Source organism: Amblyomma mixtum, chromosome 9 (assembly GCF_055824585.1).
Source record: "Amblyomma mixtum isolate Tamu chromosome 9, ASM5582458v1, whole genome shotgun sequence".
NCBI classification, from domain to species: Eukaryota; Metazoa; Arthropoda; class Arachnida; order Ixodida; family Ixodidae; genus Amblyomma; species Amblyomma mixtum.
Window position 1 is genome coordinate 58,779,996 of NC_143020.1, and position 24,019 is coordinate 58,804,014.

The 24,019-nt window shown below is 48.2% G+C and overlaps 2 protein-coding genes and 1 pseudogene across 2 annotated transcripts in view; 1 reads left to right on the plus strand and 2 right to left on the minus strand.

Annotated features, from left to right (window-relative positions):
* Positions 1–763: 763 nt before the first annotated feature.
* On the minus strand, positions 764–3,144 carry LOC149329201 (hemicentin-2-like; annotated as a pseudogene).
* A 197-nt stretch (positions 3,145–3,341) lies between these two features.
* LOC149329202 (uncharacterized) overlaps positions 3,342–24,019 on the plus strand; it is a 136,684-nt gene continuing 116,006 nt past the window's right edge. Inside the window, exon 1 of the mRNA XM_089560144.1 lies at positions 3,342–3,492. The gene's annotated coding sequence lies outside the window, so the exon portion shown is untranslated. The remainder of the gene's footprint in view (positions 3,493–24,019) is intronic.
* LOC149329203 (anoctamin-4-like) overlaps positions 19,866–24,019 on the minus strand; it is a 54,295-nt gene continuing 50,141 nt past the window's right edge. The window contains exons 29-31 of the mRNA XM_089560143.1: positions 23,789–23,973; positions 22,251–22,356; positions 19,866–20,119 (exon numbers count right to left, since the gene is read on the minus strand). Of these exons, the coding sequence (XP_089416269.1) occupies positions 20,000–20,119; positions 22,251–22,356; positions 23,789–23,973 (411 nt within the window). The 3' untranslated portion in view covers positions 19,866–19,999. The remainder of the gene's footprint in view (positions 20,120–22,250; positions 22,357–23,788; positions 23,974–24,019) is intronic.

Here is a 24,019-nt window from a genome sequence, read left to right on the forward strand (position 1 = left end):
AAATGACAAAGAGAGGCAAACAGAGGCGACGAGTGCCGAGGAGGCGTCGATGCTGTCGCATTCTCCCAATGCGGGTCGCCGCAGTGATCTCTATTTTTTTTTTGTTTTGTGCAAGGAGAACTTTTATTAGTGGCTGTGTGGTCACTATGCCGCTGTTTTTAGCCACATAATGTTGCACGATAACTCTGGCCCAAATACGGCAAGCAGATGCTGCAACAATTTACGAACATGAGCGTACTGGAGAGAAGAAAGAATTTAGTTTCCTATCTTGCAAAAGTGAAGGTTCCTTTTTAAACCTACCTTTCTCCTTCGCGCAGAGGTAAGTGCCGTCTCCATTTCCAGCCTTCGCATCGTCAAGAGCGGCAGTGTTTGAGCCACATGAAGGCGCTGAAAAGTGGACAAACCAAAGTTCTGTATGTCTGGCTTTCTACATGTCTTTGTCTTTACAGCTGTTTTACTATGCTCTGAAACCGTCATATTAGACCTTTGCCAGTCATCCCATATTGTCTTTTGCTGTACACAGTGGACTTCCACGAGCCAAGTGATGCACATTCTTGTGAGAAAGTAAGTAGCCAGGAGTAAAACTCGAATCTTGAATCTTGAAGCTCGAACTCTGCCTTGAATGCTGGCGGAAAGGTCTAGCGTCATCGTGTAGGACTGTGCTGATTCATTGCCTTTGCACGACGCTAGTGACAAGCTTGAGACCGCTTGTGCTGCATAAATGCATCAATCTACTTATCCGGTGATATGTATATATCCCATGTTACCCGACGGTTGTCATCATTGTCATGACAATGATCACAATGGCAATTAGGACGAGCAATGTGAGAACGCCGAGCAGGATGCCCAGCAGGGGGCTGGAAGCCGACACTATCGCCGCCTCTCCCGGAAGTAGCCCTAGTAGCTCGGTCCTGGCCGACACTAGTGTGGAGAGGGCGAGCGGCACGGCAGTGCTGCTCCCCTTCTCGTTCAGCCCGTAGACATAGCCGCCGATGCTAGAGCCTGGCTCGAGTCCCGTCGCTTCTAATTTGGGTTCGTCGGCAACGATGCGCTCCCGCAGCCGGCTCCTGACAAACACGTCCGCCCAAAAGTGTACGGGCAAAGGCCACGGCTGCAGCACCCTCTCAAAGCGCACGCCGAGACTGATGGGCGTTACCAACGGAATGCTGCAGTTCACTCTCGGGTTCATGGGCCCTGCAGGCATCGTGCTGAAATCGCACGGCGCCGTACCTTGGCCCAGCGAGTTGGTGGCAGTGCAGAGAAGGGCGCCATAGTCGACTTTACTTCGGGGAGTATAGAAAGCTGAGCTGCTGCGGGGGCCCGATTGGTTGAAAGCGACGATGTCGAGGCTCTCCCAGGCTGCTGTTGAAGCGCGACGTGAGGCGCACGTTTGGAGGGTCCGCCTCCTCGTCACACGTGACCTTACTGGCCCTGTGTCGAGCCACGTGGTACACCGCCTTGTGCTTCTCAAGCAATTGGGAGGGTTGTAGACCACGAGGAAGACCTGGGAGACGCCGTGTCCCAGCTCGTTAGTGGCGGTGCATTGGTAGTGTCCGACCTGGTGTCTCTGCAGCCGGTCAGTGACGAGGGGCACGTTCTCAATGCGGATGCCCGGGCTGGGCTTTAGCTGGGCTCCCTCGTGCAGCCAGCAGACATGCTTGACGGAGGGGGGGGGGGGGGGCGGTTGGCCTGCACGCTGCAGCAGAAATACGCGCTGCTGCCTCGCTGGTCTGCTTGCGCGCGTCCAGGGAGACCAAGTTCAGGTGCAGCACCGGCTTGAAGTGCCCGTCCAGGACCCAGTAGTCGATGAGCTCACTGTCGGGGAGGTGCGGGTTGATCCGCGGCATATTAGCCTCTTGCCGTTCATTGAGGGGAACGACGTCAAGGAAACACTGGATTGTAGCTCTGGACTGGGCCCCGCGCGCTTGGCACTCAACGCCGATCACTTGGCCGTCCAGAAGAACTGGTTCAAGAAGTTTTCGGTCTGCCAAAAGAGTTTCCCTCAAGCCACATACGGACCAGGCAAGGGCCAGACCACTTCTGAAGTGCAAGTCTCTTGCACAAAGTGCATGGTGGACCCCCCCCCCCCCCCCCACTATAGAGACTGCTCTTGTACCAATTTAGGTTTTGTCACCCTCGGACTCGAAATCCCTCCCATCGAGTGCGGCGGACCGGTCAACTACTTCCACCCGTTGGTCGCGTGTGGGTCCAACCCACGAGCTTCGGACAGGCGGGGTCGCTACTCTCCGTGGCGCACTTCCGTGATTTGACCCCCTGCCAGACGCCAAGGCGCCCTAGACTCCGGGTAGTCTCTTCGTGCTGCGCTGAAAGCGAGAGCCCGATTCTACCAAGTTTTATTAAGTGTCTTGGATTTGACGCCGGCCCTGGTGTACTAAGTAAGGACGAACCGCCTAAGTACGGGCCGGGGGATTGAGAGTCAGCTGCTCCTTGCCTCGCCCTGCGTGGCAGGCACACGCGGGAACGTGTGCTCTAGTGTTTGTACTATCGGGGACAAAAGTGGTATACTCCACGCGGCGGGAGCCGGAGCAACGAAAAACTGCGTTGCAACGCCATCTACAGGCGCCATCTCGGACCCAGATAGCCAATTTGTGACCTTTATTATCAGCAGGCCTCCCGCTTGGCTCGTTTTAATGTTTCAAAAATGCGCTGCTTCCACGAGAAGTTAACCACGCGCGCGCTCGCATTTGATCGCAACATGACGGTGCGCGCGCCGGCTCTGAAGCCCTATCTCGAACGGCGTTGAAAAAAAAAGAAGACACAAAATGAAAAGAGGGCAACCAGATCGCTACTGCTGCGGCGCCGCTCAGCACTTTGGAGAGCAAAAGAATGAAACATTGAAACGAGTCACGCAACATGCCTGCTGATAATAAAGGTCACAGATTGGCTGTCTGGGTCCGAGATGCCGCCTGCAGATGGCGTTGAAACGCAGTTTTCCGTTGCTCCGGTCGCGTGGAGTATACCACTTTTGTCCCCGATAGTACAATCAATACCTTTACGGTGGAAGTTCTCTACCGTTAATGCAGTTCAAATTTACACTCTTTGCAGCAACAGCCAATAACAGGCCTCTATTCATGGTTCACCTTCCTATCATCATAAACGCTGCATACCGTCATGGTTCGCCATCCTCTCATCAAATACATTTCATTGCTGCGTCATGCGCACATGCCGGGGGCGTGGTGCTGCTGGCGGTGTGTGTGTGGGGGGGGGGGGGGCGGGGGGGGGGGGGAGGGGGAGATGGGAACCCTTGCCCTATCAGTCCTTGCAGGCCTTAAAAAGCGGAGTCTGAACGACCTCCCGCTCATTCTTCTTGGTGCCGTCAGTCTGTGATGCTGCAACTGCCTCGGCTGCGTTTCTGCGGCCACACTGGGAGTTTCGCGACCACCCTTACGCTAATGGACGCCTAGGCCTTTTGGATTCCCTCCCCCCCGGATCCCCCGCTGGTCCACCGCTTCTACTACAAGCCGCCGCGATGTGAGTAAAACAGATTTATAATGTCTGTAGCACTGATCCCTAGCACGTACACGTATTTTTATGGTAATCTCCCCCTTAACCAGCGCCCGACGCTGCACGCACCCCCCCCCCCCCCCCCCCCCCCCCCCCCCTCTTGCTAAGCAGGCGCAGAGTTGGCTGAAATTCCCTGCTCCAGGTTTTGTGGAATGCACTGATGACTTTGCGCTCTTTGGGCGATTTGGTGCATTAATTAAGAGTGCGCTAGATGCTCCCATGCTTGGATGTGATATCAAATTTTTTGGGGGGGCCTTGCCGTCTCGCTCGCTGGTGTGTACTGTGCAGTCCTTCACTGCACACAACTTGCTTCTTTCAAATGCAATAATTTTGGATTATGTTTTTAACGTTTTGTTTCCGTACTACCCTTAATTATTCGTTGCTAAGCACTGGGCGGCCTTTGCTTAATGCCTCTCCTTCAATGTGTAGTCTCGGTTCCTGGATGAGTGGCTTCTTTGCTGGCTGCTACGCCAGTGGTTGATCTTGCAGCAAATGCTAATTCGGTGCAGCTCGAAGCTACCTGTTCATTGTGTACCAAATGTCAAGGCCGTCCGGTGCTACAATACAATACACACTGCAATAGTAGGTTGGCTGTTGTACCAGGCTTTACTGGTATGTTTTTTTTTTGTTTTGTGCGAGTATGCTATCGGGTGCTCCTGATGCAGTTTTGGGGCTTGTTGCTTTTCTAAGGCTGTTCTGCACCTGGTACCATAGGCCCAGTGGGTGGTTTTGGTTTTTTGGGCGCCATGCTTTTTTGTTGAATTGCGCCCTGGTTTTGCAGTGCACAATGTCTCACTGAAGATTCATTAGCATTGGCTTCATTGGTGCAGGTTGCAAAAAATTTTACGCCTAAAAATTTGGGCTTAAGAAGCGCCTTCTGCTTTCGATGCTGGTGTCGTTTGGAACATCTGATGGCATTATACAGAACTGTGTATCAAACTCCAGGCTACCTGGATTTCCATCTAGTCCATGGCAGTTCGCGGTTTTCGCCTTGTCTTAGCTCAAACAGCCCGCCGGGTCCTGGGGAGCTTTGCTCTTTAGCTTTGCTCTGTGTACAATGTACGATTGCCATGCCCCTAACATTCTTTAATGTATTTTTCCCCTTTGCGGAGCGCCCCAACTATGCAAAATAGCAAGATTGCCATTAGGCATTTGAATTTAGCGCCAGAACGTTTCTACTTCATCCGCTTCACGATAGGTAGCGCTAAACGTCTTTCAGAAAGCAGGAACAGAATAGGGAGAATGTTTAGAGGGAGACGATGCTGTGAACTACATTACGTCAGTTTTCGCTGGGTGATTTAGCAACTACAATAGGGTAACCTCCCAAAGTTATGGAGCAACACAGGTCAGCACAATAAGGAACTGCTTAGTACTGACTAGTCTTAACTGGGAAAAGGCGGTAGCAAATATTCCTAGAGCCACATCCGCAGGGAGTGACGAAATTCCAATTAAGCTCATTAATGAACTTGGCGGTAAAAGCACTAGAGACAGTCATAACAAATAAGGAGATTCCACACAGCTGGAGACAGAGCAAAATGAATTTGATTTATAAAGCTAAACGAGACAAGATGAACATAAAATCCTTCCGTCCGATTACGATAACATCTGTTATGTACAGGCTGGCAGTGCAGGCGGTGAAATCAAGAATGCAGTCATGGGTAGAAGGTAATAGGATACTCGGAGAACTTTAGAACGGATTCAGAAGGGATAGGCGATTAGATGATAGCCTGTTGGTGCTTAACCAATGCATAGAAATAGCTAAGGCGAGAACAGACCTCTATATTTAGCTTTTCTGGACATAAGCGGTGCATACGACAACGTGAACAAGGCACTCGTGTGAAACATATTAAAATATGTAAGCATCGGTTATGAGGTAACTGAATTTCTACAGGAAATCTACCGAGATAATAAAGTGGAAATTACATGGGCAGGGATAAAAAGTACAACTGTGGGGGTGCACAAAGGATTAAGACAAGGTTGTCCTCTATCACCTCTGCTGTTCATGCTTTATGTGATAAATATGGAAAAGCAGGCTACAAGAAAGTAATCTAGGCTGTAATCTGTCGTACAGATTTGGCGGCAATGTAGTTGAGCAGCGGCTCCCGGATTCAATGTATGCGGACGATATTGTACTGTTAGCAGATAGCCAGGAATAATAGCAAACTTTGATTAATTGTTGTGGAGACAGAGGATTCTCTAGATTTCAGTTTTAGCGCAACTAAGTCAGATGTGGTGATTTTCAACGGTACAACTGAACATGTGCTTACAATAGAAGGCCGCGATATACCTAAAGCGGCCGAATACAAATACCTCAGGATATGCCTAAACGAAGGGCAGATATATACGGAAGAGCATGAACAACCTCTTAGGCCAAAAGGGCGAAGAGACGCCGGGATAATAAAATATAGGGCATTATGGGGGTAATAAATATGAAGTACTGATAGGTACTCGGAAAGGAATGATGTTCCCGGGGCTTACTTTCGGGAATGCGGTGCTGTGCTTAAGGGCAGCAATTCGGTCGAGGTTAGACTTAATTAAATCAGAGCTGTTGGAAGATTAGCACCAGATGCCCAAGGCAAAACCACAAACGAGGCAGTACATGGGGATATGGGCTGGGCATCGTTCGATGCTCGGGAAGCTAAAAGCAAAATACTATATGCAGACCGCCTGAGGAAACTGAGCGATAAGTGCTGGGCAGCTAAGGAGGGTATTTAGATACTTGTACAGAAAGAGCTTTCACTCAAAGTGGCGGAAAATAACGAGAAAACTAACCAGTAAGTAAGCCGGTCATGTGGACGGAGAAAGAGCATTAAACGACGGGTAGAAAACGCGGAAGTTAAAAATTCGATGAATTTAATGGAAAAGAAATAATAGTGTAGAACTATACCGATACTGGAAAAGGCAGATCAGGAAATAAGTTTTCTATGATAACTCAAGAGGCAGTGCCCTACTTTTTGGATCTGGGTCAGGGTGTCTTAGAACGCGCAGCTACAAAAAGAAATTTAGCGAAGATGACACATGTGCAGTGTGTGTGGTAGATCTGTGGAAACAATTGAACACCTCATACCCAAATGTGATGGTATCCATCCGGATCTCGATGCAGGCAGTCACTCTCCCCGAGGCCCTGGGGTTTCAAGATAACAATGGTCATGCAAATAACTCTGCAGTGGAAGTTTGCAACAAGTGATTGGAGGATTGGTGGCTGAAAAGCAGAGGTGACATCGGGTTAGAAGTGTAGGTAACCGTAGTGAAAGACGATGGCGAATCTTAATGAGATTTGATAACACAGTTGAACAAAAACAAAAAAAGCTGAGCATGCTGGCAATTGCCACCACCTCGTTTCAAAGGGATCGCTCTTATCCATCCATCCATTCATCCATTTTCTGCGCATTTCCTATATCTTGTTTTTTCTTGCTTTTTGGTGGGGCAATAGCGCTCTTTTTGTTCATTAGTGAGGAATACATTCCCTCCTGCCACTTTTAAACCCATTTTGTTTGTTTACCACACACGCGCGCTCTAGATCTGAAAAATGGGTATGGTAGGCTTGTCCTTTGCAACTTGATGTTTTTGTACTTCTGTGTTGTGCCAATAGATGGCGCTACGGGTTACTTCTATTCAAATAGCATAGATGGAGCTTTTTCGTCGCATTTCTGCTTCTGCTCAGTTCCCCCTCCCCCTCTCTGTGGGCCTGTCTCAGCCATTTGATTCGGCTGTCTTCTGCGCTCTTTTGATCGCAGGGTTCCTTATGTTTTGTTTTCCACTGCTCCAAATAATTGTCATACACATGCAGCTGGTCTGCCCTGTTTGGGGCATCAACCACGGTCCGCGCGCTGAGAGGGTTTTAGCCTGTCGTCGCGCGGATCGTGGGGCATTATGGGTCAGCTGCTCCATGCCTCGCCCTGTGTTTGCCTGCGTGGCAGACACACGCGGGAGCGTGTGCTCTAGTGTTTGCACAATTAATACCTTTACGGTGGAAGTTCTCTGCAGCCGCTGCATTTTAAAATTTCTCTCTGGCAGCAACAGTCAATAACGGGCCTGGGCGCTGCCCGTGCGTCTATGATGAAAGGAAGGTGAACCATGAAGAAACACTTTATACCGTCATGGTTCGATATACTCTCATATACATATCATTTGCGAACCCTTGCCCTGTCATTCCTTGCAGGCCTTCAAAAAGCGTCGTCTGAACGCGTTCTCACACTTTTTGGCGCCGTCGGTCTGCGATGCTGCCGCTGCCTCGGCTGAGTTTCCGCGGCCAGACCGCGAGTTTCGCGGCCACCCCTGCGCTTATGGCCGGTCGTCGTGACTCTCCTTTCCTGGTTCCTCCACTGGTCTTCATGCTTGGCCGTGGCCCTCCTGGTGGCTCCATTCGGGGAACCCTCGTCTTCAATACCTGGTGTGGTCTACCTCATCAGCAGCTTCACCCCTTCTGGAGCGTGCTTGGTCGCCTGCAGCTGTGCTACTCGACCGTGATGCGCAGTCCACCAGCCTCCGTCATCAAGCTCCTTCACTGTCATCTGCCCTCGGCCGCCATGGTACTTCTCCAAGGAGTCTTCTGCACCTCTTATGTGATGCCGGACTTCTGAACTGTTTGTGAACTACGCGTTCCGATGACATTCTTGATACAGTACCTTTCTTTGCCACTGCCATTCTTTATTTTTTCCTTCCTTGATTTCTTTCTCCAATTTTCTTTTTTCCTCTTCCTTCCTTTCTCTCCTTCCTTTCAAATTACACCAGAAGGGCTTGGTTGGCCAGTGCCTGCTGCGTCGTGTAAGTGCATCTATTTAGCTCTTCTTTTATCAATATTTAGCATTGCACATAGTTCCTTAGGATGTCTGGTTGTATTTACCTCCGTATATGAACAGTTATGGTGTTTACCGCATTTAGCTGCGCGTGTGAACGGGTAGGATATTTGTTATTTAGCTTCGCGAGTACATCATTGCGTATTACTAGACTGCCACGCATCATTTAGCAGCCTTCCTTATAACCCCCCTCCCGAAGGCTCTTATAGGGGTTGGAGGTAATTTTTCTTTTCTTGCAATTCAACATATTTCAGGTTTCGTACATCAGTATCTCCTTAGAGTATACGTATCATGTCTTCTTGCTCAAATTCTGTCATTGTCGTTACTTGTTGATCCTTGTGGCCAAACGGGTCACAGGATTGATTCAGTTTATTCCCTTTCTTGCACACTTTCGCTTGACCGTATGGCTTCAAGGCACTGCTGTTTCTTTTTCCTTCAGTTCTTGTAAAGCTTGAGCACTGCAGCCAAGCTCCAGATGCACTTGGCTTCGATGGTGCCTGTGGTAACATGGATCACAGGCTACAGTCGGCTTGTTCTCCTCTTTGCACAATTTTACTTGCCCATATGGCTTCCTGGTAGTCGCGATCAATGCTCGCATCGCGCACATTATTTACCTCGCGCTCTTCTCATTTCAGTGCATAAGAACAGTTATCCCTCCTCTAAAAGTCTACAGGCCTGATGCGTTTGCCTGCTAGGCTATCCTTCGCGCTTGCTCGTACCCGGAGGTGTGGGTTCGACTCTTCGCACGGCCCTTTTTTTTTGCACACAGGAGTCCCTGCAAGGACCTTTATGACCTCTTGCGCACCACGTCACTCTGCAGCCCGTTCGATAGTCGCGAGGCAGACTAGAGGTGAGGTGCTGTTATTTGTTATCCCCACGGCAGTGCGCGGAGCCTACTATCTGCCTGACATTCCATAGTCCATTATATTCCTAGTATTATAGGTTGCTTACATTTTCACTTCTTGCTACCGGTGGTGGTGGCTCATCGGGGGCTCTGAGACGGGATCTCCTTTCTTTGTCCAATGGCTAGCATCCTTCTACAAATAACTTATCCTAACAAGCACCACGTTTGCCATATATGCGGCTTCCTTCTTGTTCTTGACCTCCTGCGACTTTGAGGGCTCAACCTCCTATTCCTTGTCAACGCACTACCGCTCGGACGATGACTTGATCATGGTACGGAAGTGCCAATACTGTCTCAAAAACCATCCACAGGCGTCGAGCCTGGCCCCACATTACGTTCAGTGCGCCAGGCGATACGCTACACATTGTTCAAGTGAGGCAGCCGGATTGGCCCCCAGAGTGTCCCGTTTCAAAAGCCAGTTCAGGTCACAGCGACTCGTCCATTCCCTCCTCGCTCACTACTTGTCCGCCAGCTGTAGGCGTCTCTCCTGCAGGTGAGGCCATCAGGACCTCTCCGGTTTAAAGCCGTACTCGCGGTAGGGAGTCGGTTAGGGGCCCTTCGCTTCCTCTTCAGAGGCCTGGGGAAATAAGCCTGCTTTAGCCCCCTTCCGCAGTCAAATGCATTCCTTGTAATCAGATTCCAGCCACCAACGCCTGCAGGATAATTACCTACAGGTGCATAATATGCCAGTGATAGATATGTAGGCGGTGTTTTTGTGCTTCTTAAGATCTTTCGAAGTCTGTTTCATCCTATTATGCAAGGTGTTCTGTTTCAGACACACTTCCCACTCCCCTGGACGTGTCGCCTACTTGTGGTTCTCACGGTGGCGCTGGGCGTAGTGGCCGGGTGAGGTTGGGTGCCAGCCCTTCGGGCGGAAGCGAGGAGGTCCCAACTTCATGCTTTACTTGAGAACACGGCACACAACTCGAATAAGAAAAATAAGCAAAAAAAATACTTATAATAGCATACGCCATCGATCCCCTCGTCTGTCCTTGCGAGGCTTAGCCGGACAATACGGAAGACTTTGTGTCGTCTCTGCAGCTAGTCTCGTCTTCACATTCTGCACAAAAATGTGACATGGCGCAGTCCTATCTCAGATGCTCGCACGCGTCGGTGGCAGAGGACAGAAGCCGAGCACCTGGGGCAGAGAACTGAGTGGTGTCTGCATTCCTCATCGAAATGCCGGATTATCTCCTTTGTAGTCACCGCAGCCTTGCAACCATATCTAGCGTTCCAGCACTTGACCTGCGCAAAAGAAACGTGCGAAAAAATAAACACTGTGCACTTTCCTTGAAATTAGGCTTTCATAGGACTTGTTAAAAACGAACGAAGAACCCTGCACTCACACACACGACATTTAAAAGCACATTGATTACACGACCAGGCCGACAGAAATCGGTTATTGGTCTTCGTAACCTCACACTTAAATCCATCAGACAAGCTTTCGTGACTCAAGTTAGCGTGTGTACTTTTACTTAATTGGACACTGAAACTATTTCAATGGGTATGATCTAGTTCAACAGATCTGTAGATTTGGTCTTGGCGAGTTTTCGCTCTTTGAAAGCTGTGCGTGGAACCTATAATTCAGAAATAATTTTTGAAATTGCTGCTCGCAATATCTCTCAACAGACTAGGGCAACTCCTCAGCGTGGCGCGTCCCCAACCCCGATGCCGTTAGTGACGTCAGGGTTATTGCTGTATTTCATTTTTAGTTTGCTCGGAAAAAGCTGTTAAAATGCTTCACCGATCGGCAAAACCCAGACAGTCGGCGTGGGCCGACGATGCGCAAAAATCGCATCTGGATGGCCGTTTAAAATTCCGATTGCCTTTGGCTCAGTTGGCAATCACATTGCCTCATGTGACAGGTATGACTTTGGTTCACTTTATTTTCTTATTAATCTAGGACTACAAACACCTAGAACGCAGTACAGCAAATTGTCGAAAATTATCGAAAGTACACAGTGCTAACTTTCAAATGATTTTTTTAAATGTATCATGGAGGCACATACATACTCGAGAGCATACAAAACAAAAAATAAGTACCTAATGCATCTGTGTCGTAAGGACATGACCTCTATGACATTTTGGCACATAGGCCTAGTTTTACAAGGTCTAGTAAAGAAATTACAATGATGACGTTTATTAAGAATGGCTGTCAGAATTTCGTTCTCATGTGATGGTTGCAATCTTCTGCTTAGCAGCTGTAGATGCATATGAAGATAGGGCCAAACGTTTGCTTAGAGTGAGTGCGAGGCATCAGTTTTATTCTTTTATATGCTGAATGGTGCTTGACGTATAATGTGGAGCTGCTTTTTAGATTATTTGAACACTTAAGGTAGCGTGTGTTTGTGTTCAAATTGTGTGAGAAAATGTGCTAATTTTCAAATATTTGTGGTACCTTGTTCTGTTATACATTGTGGTAAATCTTGCTGAGGTTCCTGAGACCATAGTGCTAGAACTGAGTGTAATAGTTGAGGCGAGAAAACAAACTACATGCGCCATAATTGCAGTTTGGCAAAGAAATCATTGTGCCGTTATGAGGTATGCTTTTCATAGAACAGCAGTGTACTGTTCACGGCATACACTCAATACTTTACAGTTATTATCGCTGTCGTCCATTTATACCATTTAGAATGCAGACTGAATATCGCCGATCACTGTACCGGGAAAAAAAACTCTGCAACTAAATGTTCATAGGTCTTTCGAATGCTATGCTATTGCTTTATTGGTGGTAATGTCTCAATATTTTTATGGCCAGCTATCACTTTGGTCCTATATAAATTACTGCCTGCTGCTATGTGCGCAAGGATTAGTGTGTTTGTAATGCTGTTTTGCTGTTTTCAAATCTTCTGTAATTCTATTTATGAATCTTGAAAATGAAAATAAAACATTTGAGTGAATTTTCGCGTTCGCGTCCAGTGTGAGTCATCATCATCCTGACCAGGCCCACTGCAGGGCAAAGGCCTCTCCCATGTCTCTCCAATTAACCCTGTCCTGTGCCAGCTGCGGCCCCCGTATGCCTGCTACTTAATCTCATCCGCCCACCTAACTTTCTGCCGCCCCCTGCAACGGTTGCCTGCTCTCGGCATCCACTCCGTTTCCCTAAAATGGCAACTGACTACTCTCTGGTCGAAAATATTTTCTACATCTCTGGTAGCGAGGCGTCATCCCTGGAAGTCGCGGCCGCGTATATTTTTTGAAAAGACTCTTTAATAGCTTAGTTAAGCCATCGCAATCAAGCTACTTCGCCTTCCTCATCTCCTTCCTTTACCTCCTGGAGATTTTTCTCTCGCGCATCGTCGAGTAGGCTCCGCAAGAGAATCGCCCTTCCTCTTCCGATGTTAGCCGGAGGCGTGGTGTCTGGTTGAGTTCGTCGCATGTCCACGTCATGGCCCCGCCTAGAAAAGAATTATTTTCTTGGTTTTTGCTACCCGGTTATTTTTTAGGGGAGGGGAAGCGGCGGGTCACCCAAAACCCTCTCTATTTTGCTCTTTGTATCTCCTCGCGATGTTTCGTCGCGTCTCTTCTTCGTGCTTCCTTGCCCCAGTTGCTTGGGTCGTGGATGTAGTCGTCCGGAGCGAAGCGTCTTCCGCAAACCACCACATTCTTTACCGTTGTGTCAGGAAGGGCGATGCGTTGGATCCAGACACTACTACCGGTTTCACTAGAGTTCCTGTATATGCTCCCGCAGGGAGCAGAGTTGCGCGAAGGTCCGCCATCATGTTCCAAGCTGTGCAGGAAAGCCACTTCTCATACGTACAGGGGCTGCGTAGCTCGCTGTGTAGGGCGCTTGGGCTTTTTCTTTCTCCTTTAAATAGATTGACTTGATGGCAAGTTTCTAAACGTAACGCTGAAAACTAATCTGTGATTTTCCGAGGGCGTGCATACAGCATGGAAAAACCGCCAAAGGTTAACAGCAAATCGTAATCATGACAAACTGACGAAAAAAGACTTGAAACAGCCTGCGAATTTTTTTTTCTTTCTGGAACCAGCAATTTCAGAAGAACAAGCAGTTCCGTTCCAGATGAGACAGCGTCTGTCCCATCCTGTCTTCCTGCGTGCACGTCTTAAGAAGGAAAAGAGTATAGCGATGAATTGCTTTTTTCACAACAAGCACCGCCGCGTGTTCTGTACGAGTTATGCGCGGAAAATACGAAACTGCATCTCTCTAGAACCTCAGTAAAATAATTGTGCAGCTTGTTATAGGCAAGCAGAGTAAAGCAACGCCAATGCATTGAACGAGGCGAGTCTGACATAACGAAAAAATTAACACTCAATTGCTTGGCCAACACATTTCACAAAATGTACCCCGTTGCTAAATGCAGTCATAGGCCGGATCTTGAAAGGACCTTGAAAGTACTCTTACACGTAGATATTATTTAACTTTCCTAATTTTTTATCAAAAAGCACTATCGTTTCGCCTTAGTTATTAAATTAGAATAGTTGTTGATTACTGTGGTAGGCTTTCCTGCCTACTTCATCCTTATTGCTCGGAAAAGCTAATTTAATGTTCCGCTTTGCGTTTTTGAACTCCCTCTCCGTAGATTCGGCTTACGTCGCAGTATGAAAACATTTCGCGACTCCTGGATTTTTTTAAAGCAGAGGTTATAGGCTGATTTGCTGTCTTCTAGCTGAAATTATTCGCGGCATCAAGATTTGCGACACTTGTTTACATGCGATTTTTGCCTATCCTATCCTCACATCTCTCACTTAATCCTTGTCAGATGTTTCTTAAGGGCATTTTTACTAAGAGCAATACTTTATAGCATACGCAGACAAATGGTTTAGGGGGGTTTAACTGCCCAAAGCGACTCAGGCTATGACAGGGAGCAGTACACGGCCTCTAGAATTTCGGCTCCATCGAAATTCGACCGCCGCGGCCGGGATCGAACCCGCGTCATTCGTGTCAGCAGCCGAGAGCTGTAACCACTAAGCCACGCAGCGGCTGCATAGGCAAATTAAATGTTTATGCAGGTGAGACTGGCATCGAAATGTAGCAAAACTTTGCATGGAATTTGCTTCTTGAACATTCATTGTCCCTGATATTTCACCTCGAACAATCACTACAGCAGGCTCGAAGCAGCAGCAGAGTAAGCAGAGCCTGCCCTAGTGAAGGGCCAAAAAGTTGCAGATGCAGACTGTAAATTCTGTACAATTTTAATGCAGTGATATGCTACAAATACTGCTTCGAGGGACAGGTATAGGCTCAAACTAGTATCCATAAAAGGACACTAAGTGAAAGATATACAAACAAGATTTTCGTTGCCTGTTCCTTATTTGATAATGTGTGTAAGTTAGAAAAAAAAAAACTAGTGATTTGTTCAAGGTAAACAAATGTCGACACATAAAAAATGTTTTTACCAATGCAATTCTGATTTCGCTGTCGAAACAGGCAAATGTTGGTTGTGATGGCACTGGTAGATCTTGGAACATGTTAGAAATGTTTATTTATTTATCAATACTGTAAGCCTTTCACAGCCGCAAACAGGAGAGGTTCATCCTCAAGAGCCACTTGAGGCGCCGACGCACTTCGGCCGCCGACCTTCCACATGGCACTGCGTAAAACGCTTTGCCGTTTCCCGTGCGGTTGCTGCAGTTTGACGCACTGCACCCAGTCATAGCTGACGACTGCGCCCGTCACTGCCACTGCAGAACACCAAACCTGACGCCACAGGTGTGCACGGAAAACAAATGAATGTAGCCGACAGCGCGGGCTCACATGACGCGTCGAGCAGACAAGGGTTCGCTCGGCGCTGCACCTGTGAAGTCAGCTTCTCCGCGGAGTGTTGAACACACGACGTCACGGAAATCATGTGATCGCCTCTCGGCGAATGGCGTTCGGAGCGGCGAGGGAAAACAGACGCGCAACTCTGCTACCTTTGGTAAACTCTAGGTGGCACAAGCCTCGGCGCCCTCTGGCTGCCAAAAACCAAGCGCCTCAAAAAAGAAAAAAAGGGAAAGAAGAAACAGAAGGAGCTGAGTACCAGTTTGCTCTTCCGCAGAGGTGGACTGACCAGCTGTCCGAGATGGCCAAGAGTCTGCAGACAATCCTGGTCAGGACGAGAGCGGCGCCTTCGTGTCTGTGCTAGCTAATACTTCACGGAATCGCCGCTTGCTAAAAGTGCGAAACGCCATGCAACAGTCCTGACTTTAATAACATCTCATTTAGAGGCCCAGCAGTGAGTCGAGAATCGTTATCGCTGGGATCTTATTCAAGTTGATTGAGCGTACAGATGTGTACCGAATCAAAATAAAAAAAAACGGACATTTTCATTTCTATTATGCAGTTAGAAAGTGTGCTCACTGATTGGCATGCACTGGCTACCTTAAACTGGCCGTTTCAACACTGAATGCCGGCGATATTGACCTAAACATTCCTCCTAACGCTGCTGATGTCAACGCCCGCATGGGTGCTTTGACAGCTCACAGCGCCATCTCTGTTGAAGCAGTCTCACTGTCGTTCGTGCACAACTTCAGCGGGAAAACTTGGGCCGTGCCGGCACGGATGCAAATAAAAAAAAATTGACGTGTTTGCACCTGTATTTGTGTTTTATGACCGATCAAAACGATGTCCATTGAGGATATTGGAGATCAAACAAGCTGGTTTGATCATAATTGTCACCTTCTCCGGCTTTGGTATGAATCGTAGTTTGAAGGAATCGGTCTGTAGGCTAAAATCCCGAGAGCGTTTTCAGACTTGTTGGCCTCTTGACAGCCTAAACTAAATACAAAAAGCGAATTTAAGAATCATTCGCGCCGAAGTTCCACATCAATCCCGAATGTTCGTATTTCTATTTATTTGTATTGTCTCTATATCCATTTTGTGTCATTGTTATTAGCTAATATAATTTTTAATCTTGGTATACGAGAAGAATAGCAAGAAAAAGTGAATTGCTGATAGTTGACGGCCTTTTATCCTGAAGAAAGCCGAGTTCCACTAAAGGGCTTCATGAGGTTTTGTTACAAGGGAAAAGCATCGTCATCCACCAGGAGAGGCAAAAGCTGGAGGTTTGTGGGACCCCCATGGGTACAACATCGGACATATTTGCCTTCTTGCATGGAGTGGCATTCTGGAGTAGTGTACTTTGCCATGTTGCCCTATCTCCTTTTGATCAAGGCGACCCAACACCAAAAAACAAACTAGCAGTCGGCATCAACAAGGACGAACAAGATGGTACAAAAGGTCTCCTCTCAATTAAAATACAATAAGCGTGATTTCGGCGGTTTCACAATGAACCCGTGCTTATCAGACATAGCTCCCACACAATTCGAGAACTGCCAACGGTCGCTAAAGTCTTAGCAACCAGCGACCAGAAAGATTTTGCTGATTGCTATCATATATTACTTGGCATGTTGCTGCAATGATGCTCTTAACAGTGCTGTGGCCCTACCGAAACTGCCGCCGTAGCGAAAATTGACTTTCTCCTGAAAAAAAAAGCAATAATATCACAATTACAACCTCTTTTTGACCCTTCCAAAGAGTGGCACTCATCAGATGCCAGAACACGTAGCGCCACTTGAAGACGTGTTTTTGCGCGGACGGGCGTGCGCATGTTTGTAGTATGCTTTTCAGTCCGGTGTCGGATGCGATACAGTATGCAGAAGAAAACATGATGCGGCATCCGAAGCAGTTTGCGGTGTTCATTTGGGTCATATTTCGAAAGCGTGTTATAGAGACTGTGGTGAACACCAAGAGACTTCTCTTGCATCCATAGCTTCATTCAAAAACGTCGGCTTTTCTCGAATGTATAGCCTCGTATACATGAGCCCGACGTTGCGGGTCGAGTCGGGGGTCGATCTGAGCAACGTCAACTCAACTCAGCGACTATCAGTTTACATGAACTCGATACCAGCGAGTAGACTCTCGCGGCGCGCCCTGCACGAGTAGTAAACCGGCGCCCGCTTCTGTTCTCACCTGCAGGAAATGCTTTCCCTCAGGGTGAAAGAAGATTAAGTGTAATTTGCGGAGGAGGCTGCTAGTCAACCCACTCTTAGTCGGGCAGGCCCAGGCCGACTTGACGGTCGCTTAGCTAGACCTTCTAGCGTATGCATGGGCCCAACAGTCAGCTTTTAGCTCGAGAGCCTACTCGACCCAACTTTTGTCGGGCTCATGTAAACGCCCACATATTCGTCATCCTCGGTTTCCAGCAATGCAGCCACCAACACGCGCTTGCGCCCAATTGCTGCACCCACTTTCGCTACTCTGGATGCTGTAGCGCCAGAGACATTTCGACATGCGCTGACTGCCTGGTAGGCGGCACTACAAGCGCGCCTTCAAACACTCCTGCCGACAAAGGGCAAAAATTGTATCCAGCCCCCTCCAGCGCCATCGTTTCGGCAGGGAAAGGGCAAGGACCTCCAAGGGTTGTGCTTTGGAGTGACTGATTCCATGAAAAGCAAAGGGGTGGACACGTGATGGTTGAAGAGCGGGAAGGGAGGGGGGTTGCTGGCTGCTATCCGCACATGGCAGCAGGCAGCCCTTCTTGGTGGATGTGGCCACTTCATAGGGCAATCATAGAGCGTCCGCAAGGCTTCTCAGTAAAAAAAAAAAGTTCCTTCTCATCGCCCAAGCCATCTTTGAGTTTTTTATAACAGTTCAACGAAAAATTGCCGACAATTACGTTATTTCCTAATGCGAAATTGGAGCGCAGCTCACCAGCTGCTCAAGCTTTTCGATAGATTGAGGCAAAGAATGCGAGCAAGGCATGTATGGCCGGACGAATGGATTTCTGTCGCTTGTCGACCAGCGCTGGAGTATGGGGGGGGGGGGGGGGGCGAATTTCAGCCCGCCGCAGCGCCATCAACGTGACGTATCCGACCACAACCGAACGCCGGAGTATGACAGAGCCATTACTCCCGGTGCTGCAAGTAGTAGTAGTAGTGATTTTTTAAAATCATGGTAAATGGAAGGTAAATATTTTTGCTAACCCCGGCATCTGCCATCGCTGCGGGAAGCACCTGAGCTGGGGCAACGTCAATTTTTCGGACGCACGACCGGAAGGTCGCATCACAGCTATTGGCTGCTGTCCAGTCACGTGCCAGGTAACGCCTCCTTAATTTTCCCTGTACAAGATGGCCACCCGCGAAGCGGAGTGTAAAACCAGGCTTAGTAGGTGGTAGCTCTATCGAGAAACACATAATATTGGCCGCATGTGACTATTACTAGTGTTGATCGCGACTTCGAATGACCGAACTCATTGATTTGCATACTTTCAGGAAACGTTAAGCCTTTTCAAACGGGTGGCGTCGGTGTTGTAATGAAGTCGGGCCAGCCCGACGCACATCAACGCTTGTAAGTCTTTGGAGAGAATAAGCGCTCGAGTAGTGCATTTCCGCATCACCCATTCAAAGAATTTTTCAAATGCAGCCAACGCATGCGGCTTGTTTCGCAGTTTTCAGAATTTTTTTTATGAACTTAGTAGTAGAGTAATAAGCACCCCATGGCGCACGCAGAGCAAAAGATGCTTAAAAAACTGCAATTGCAAAACGTGACTGGAATTACCCTACAGTATGAAAATAAAGCATATTATACCACGCGAGGCTCTCTATTAGTTGTACGTTCAATGGATGTCAATTTGAGCCACAATCTTGCTTTGTCCTGGAAGAAAATCTGCATTGCCTCTGAGGAGAGGAAAAGAAAGAGCTAAATTGTTTTCTTCCTTTGGTAGTAATGAAAACGCGGCATAATGTATCCACATAATTAGTGTTCAGTGCCGGAAATACTAAATGTGTGAGGACAATAAGCGACAGATGCGCACTTCGAACCAAATGAAAAAATTCGGAGGTTACTGAACGCGATAAGTGAAAACACAACTCTCAACACGACGTTATGAACACACCTATTCATAGGTGCACCGGTAATTTTGTCACTATTAATGTTCAAAATACGCGCATTGCTCCTCACAGCGCCTCTCGTGTTGTGTGTCCACACATAATTATCCCGCCATGCACTTTGTAAGAACACTTCACAAACGCAGGCACATAACAGTCACGAGGTCCAATGGCACGAGCTTCACAGGCATCTTCCAATTATTTTTTTGAAGCATCGTCTTCAATCATTAACGTGTTGTTTATGAACCACAGTCACAGGTCCACAGAAGCGAAGACTTCTTCCGCTGTTGACTTCAATAAACATTCCTTGAGTACAACTCCCTGCTGCGTGCTCGTCACTTTAGGAAGTGCATTCTGGTGGGTCTTCTTTCTTGACAGAATCAAAGCAGTCTTCTATATAGTTGAGAGTCCGGCTGTTCTTAGAGCCCATAACGCGAATCACGCGTCAGAAAATGCCACTGCAGACAGATATTTTATGTTAGTGCGAAGGGTGGTTCTTCTTGCCTTCATATTTCGATGTGCAGCAGAAGGTTTCTTCCCTGTGTTTCGGTAATTATACACAATATCAGTCCTATTATAGGGCCGCAACGTTCATGGCCAGAAGCAGGACGATCCCATTGGCCAGGAGATTAACACATAGTATTGTACGCTCAAGAACTGCCGTTAAAGGAAATTGGAAGAAAACATTTACAAAAAAAGCGATAGCTAATGCTTGAAGCACCTGTCAGCGCATTGAAATTATCTCTACATATGGGGTTCGTTCAAAAAGAGAGTGAAAAAGGAACAGCGGTTTCTGCATAAACGTAAAGCGAAGTGATTGTCTGGAAGTAGAAGCTAAATAGAAAGATTCAGTAAAGAAGAAGACAGAAGATTAGAGAAGTGGACTGGGGCACAGGAAGCTCTGGGTGTGGCAGCAAAATGAGGCAGTGTCGTCGGCGTCCTAGAACTTGGCGATGAGGTTCTGGACGACGATCTGCTCTCGCTTCATCCGTTGGGCGACCGACTTGGGCATGGCGGGGATCATGCCGGCCACCACGCCCGTGATGAAGAACACCACGTGCTGCACAGGGAGAGAGAGAAGTACGAGCAAAGCTACAAACGTTGCCGCAAGCGTGTAGAGACTATATATAGTCGCGAGGGTCATTGCGTATGACGCTTCGACATTTCCTCTTACACATAAAAAAACAGCCGGTACAACTAAAGAGGTTAACGTGGCACTAGGGGAAGTCATATGATGCTCAACACATGTCGTCCAATTTACGTTTGATTGTCTACAGACTGCCCAGTAGGAAGACAGCCCTCAGCTTGATCTCTTAGAATACTATTGAAAACTGTGACGCAGCAGCGGAAAGGTGGGCAGAGCAGTCGTAATTAAAAAGCAGAGCATAGCTTTTAAGACTTTTTCACATCATCCGAGGTCATGAAATGGCAGCAATAATGCATCCTCCCATTCAAGCGCCCACTCTGCATTACTGGGTCACACGGCCGGTTATTTCAAGAGCACTCTTAAAAGGGTCGATAATTTTGGCGTATTCGTATGACTGCTAAGCAAAGCAGCAACTTTCAGTTGCAACGCCCTGCAATTCCCTGACAACGGAGTTTTTGCGAAGAATGTAACATTTACAGCGACCATGAAAGGGACCAACAATAGGTTTTCTTTTAGGCTCATTATTTGCACTAAAGTATCCTACTGCATTGTTTTCTGTGAACTTTTTCTGCTTTTAAAGGCATGCCGTCTTACTTCAGAAGAAACCAGCCGAAAGAGGAAAGATGAAGAAAGGAATGCCCAAGGATTGCACACAACGACGACCAGTTTTTGACTGGTTTGCTCATAAATATGCGCCACCTAGCCCAGATTTTGACTCTCTGGCTGTCTATTTCGCGAAAATATTAGTGCATTCATGCCGAGGGCCAATAAGTCACAAACTTGTTGCCAGTGAAGGAGAGGACCAACCCAGGCGTGGCTGGAGGAGAACTGAATATCATATATGACCTTCATGAGCACGCTACCATTTTACCGAAGCAGTTGGCAGCGTTACCGACCACCACCATCTTCATCATGATAGGAGTTCCACGACGGAGTGGCTGATGTTAAACAGGCTCTCCTTCTTTAATTTGTATACTGCATCCAAATCCTGTCCTGGCAGAACACTACGACCCGCTGTGTCCACCCTGCGAAGCCAACTTAACCACCTCTAAATTTGGGAATGCCCGAATCCGGAGTGTCCCGAACCCATCGCCCTCTCCTGAGGCACACAGGGAGGTGTGGTATAGACTCAATCTTTGCTCGCTGGACAGCAGGAGCTTAGTCGTCCAGCTTAGATCAGTGGACGTCCCGGTGAAGTGCCGGAGTGAAGACCCCATTCAAGGCGCTGATGCCCTAAAAACTAATTTTGAATTGCGTTTTTCCTTGCCTCCTTATCTGAGTATCTAGGTGGCGTTTGGCCAAAGACGATAACGGCCTTCACAACATCGATTACAACTAGACGGTCATCTCTTAAAACAGATGTCGACCACGCTGTTCGTATTCGGCTGCTTCGCGACTATAGACGCAATTTGATTACGTGTTCCCAATGGCCTAACAGGCGGTCTTCGATAGGACGCACAGAAATGTCTGTGGCTTCCCAGAAGTTGCCCAAATGAAAACTGAGAGTGAATGTGAAAGGAAGCGTGGAATGAAAATTCCAGAAGAGGTCAAATACGAGCAGGTTGAGAGAGAACGAGCAGGTTGGTACATTTTTGAAGAAGTGGATAAAACAGCGCAACGGAAAACGAGACAAGAGGAGGATAAACACCAGCGCCATGCAAATGGCGTCATAAACCGTACTCTCCAGTTAGTGGCTCTAGGTGAGCGGCAAGCATTCAGCGCAATCTTGTCAAATTTTGGTTTTGGCTTTGCTGATGAGCACTGAAGAATCGCATACTGAAAAGACGCTGCCTTCTCAGTCGCACTGAATATACCACACTCTACCTCGAAGATGATGTTGTTGTTATTGCGACTGAGAGAAAGATGAAAACGAAAGTGCACGGGCCTGCCGACTGGCTCAAGCCGAGCCACCACCGCTGCTACTTGCAGACAGAGGAGAGTTAAAAGTGAGAAGAAAGAGTGAAAGAAGAGACGCGCGTCACAACAACCGCGTCGGCCGAAGCGAAGACGCCGGCTGAAACAACAGATACCCCTAATCCCTCACCTCGAAGATGACGACGAAGCACAGCTGGGCGGTAGTAATGACCCAGAAGGTACCGGATAGCTGGTACTCGTTCTCGGTGCCCGGTGGTTCCCGAAACCCCACGTACCTGCATGCGCGAGGAAAAATAAAATGCGGCCATCGTTTTATACAGCGTTTTATGTTCGACAAAAATCAGGAAAATACTACATGGGAAATAATATATTCTATTTTCACATTATTGAAAGTAATACCGGCTAATGACCATTGCTAAATAAATGTCTTGAAAGAAAACAAAAAGAACGACCACTTCTCTGATGATCAAGATAATTAACTTACAGCCACCATAAAGTAATTATTACCTAACACGTAACACACCCCGCTCCCCAAACCTGCGTTTTCGGGCTCTCACTGGGCGAGATGCGATTTTTGACGTAGAACTTGAAAGGTTTTTCGTCTGTGATGCGTAAATCAGTCCTCTGATTTGTACGCTCACCGTGTTAGCTGCGGTCTTACTTCACACAATTCTACATTCTACAGGTTGGTAGTTACACGAGTAGAATTGGCAGTGATTATCGAAGTATCATGGTGCTGCCGTGCCCCCCCCCTCGCCTTCCCCGTTGTCTTGCCTTGGTGACGATGGCGGCGGCGGCGCCATTTACCTGCACCAGCAACCTCGACGGGCCGAAAGGCAGCCACCCATTCATGTCTATCCCACCAAGGGACACAGCGAAGCCAGCGAGGGGATCACCCCTTTTGTTAGCTTCACAAGGAGCGCCGACCCGCCGCCTTGTCGGAGATGTCGGAGGGTGGAACAAAGCCCCTTCCCTGACCTGAGTAATGAAGGCCGCTAACCCCGCTCGTAAAATGATATGGGCATGTGCTCTTGGTGTAGCTATAGTAGGATACAACTTAAGAAGGCAGCGGCTTTTCCCTGTCAAAGGACCCCCCTTCCAGCCAATGGCGTCGGCCGGTTCTCACGACCCTCCTAGGGTGACAATGCAGGGTGCGGTGCCACAATGGAGAGAGTGGTCTATCCCCGACTATGGAGGGAGGGGAGTATCGCCTTTTATCTACCACTCCCTGCTTTGTGACACTAGCATGGCCATGAGAATCGGTTGACGCCATTGCCTTCTTAAGTTCTTAACTTAAGAAGCCGCTGCCTTCTTAAGTTGTATCCGACTATAGACTCCCACCACATACCATGAAACAAGGAGACATTCAGGCGACCAAACCCCAGACTTGGACTTACAGCAGTCTGAGGATCAGTTGGAGACCGCCACCCTCAGCTCAGAACTGGCGACAACAGCGAACAGGGGTGTCCCAGGATAGAACAACAGCGGTGGCCCTTTGGATCCTAACTGAAGATTCCTCCCGCATCTGTGCTATTTACTCCCTTTTCTTGCTTTGTCAATAAAGGTTTTCAACAAGAGCAACAGATATAGCTCCTGCGCCACAGTGAAAAGCCATCTGAATGGCGAACACGCATTGCATGCGCAGCCATGAAGCAAAAAAGAAAGTTTCATGAGTGAAAGGAGGGTGCGGCATTCCCTTTACGGCACCTGCACTCTCTCACGATGGATCCGTCGAGCGTGCCGTTGTTTGGCCGGTGGACGTCGTCGTAGTCGCTCGTGTCGAACAGGGCCATCGTGAAGTTGACGTAGCCGCTGAGGCTGAGACCCTTGCTGTGCCGCACCTGGTACACCAGCCGAGGGATGAACTCGCTCGTGAAGGCGATCAGGAACGCCTGCAGACGCAGTACATGCAGGGACCCCGAGGTGGCGCTGGCTTAG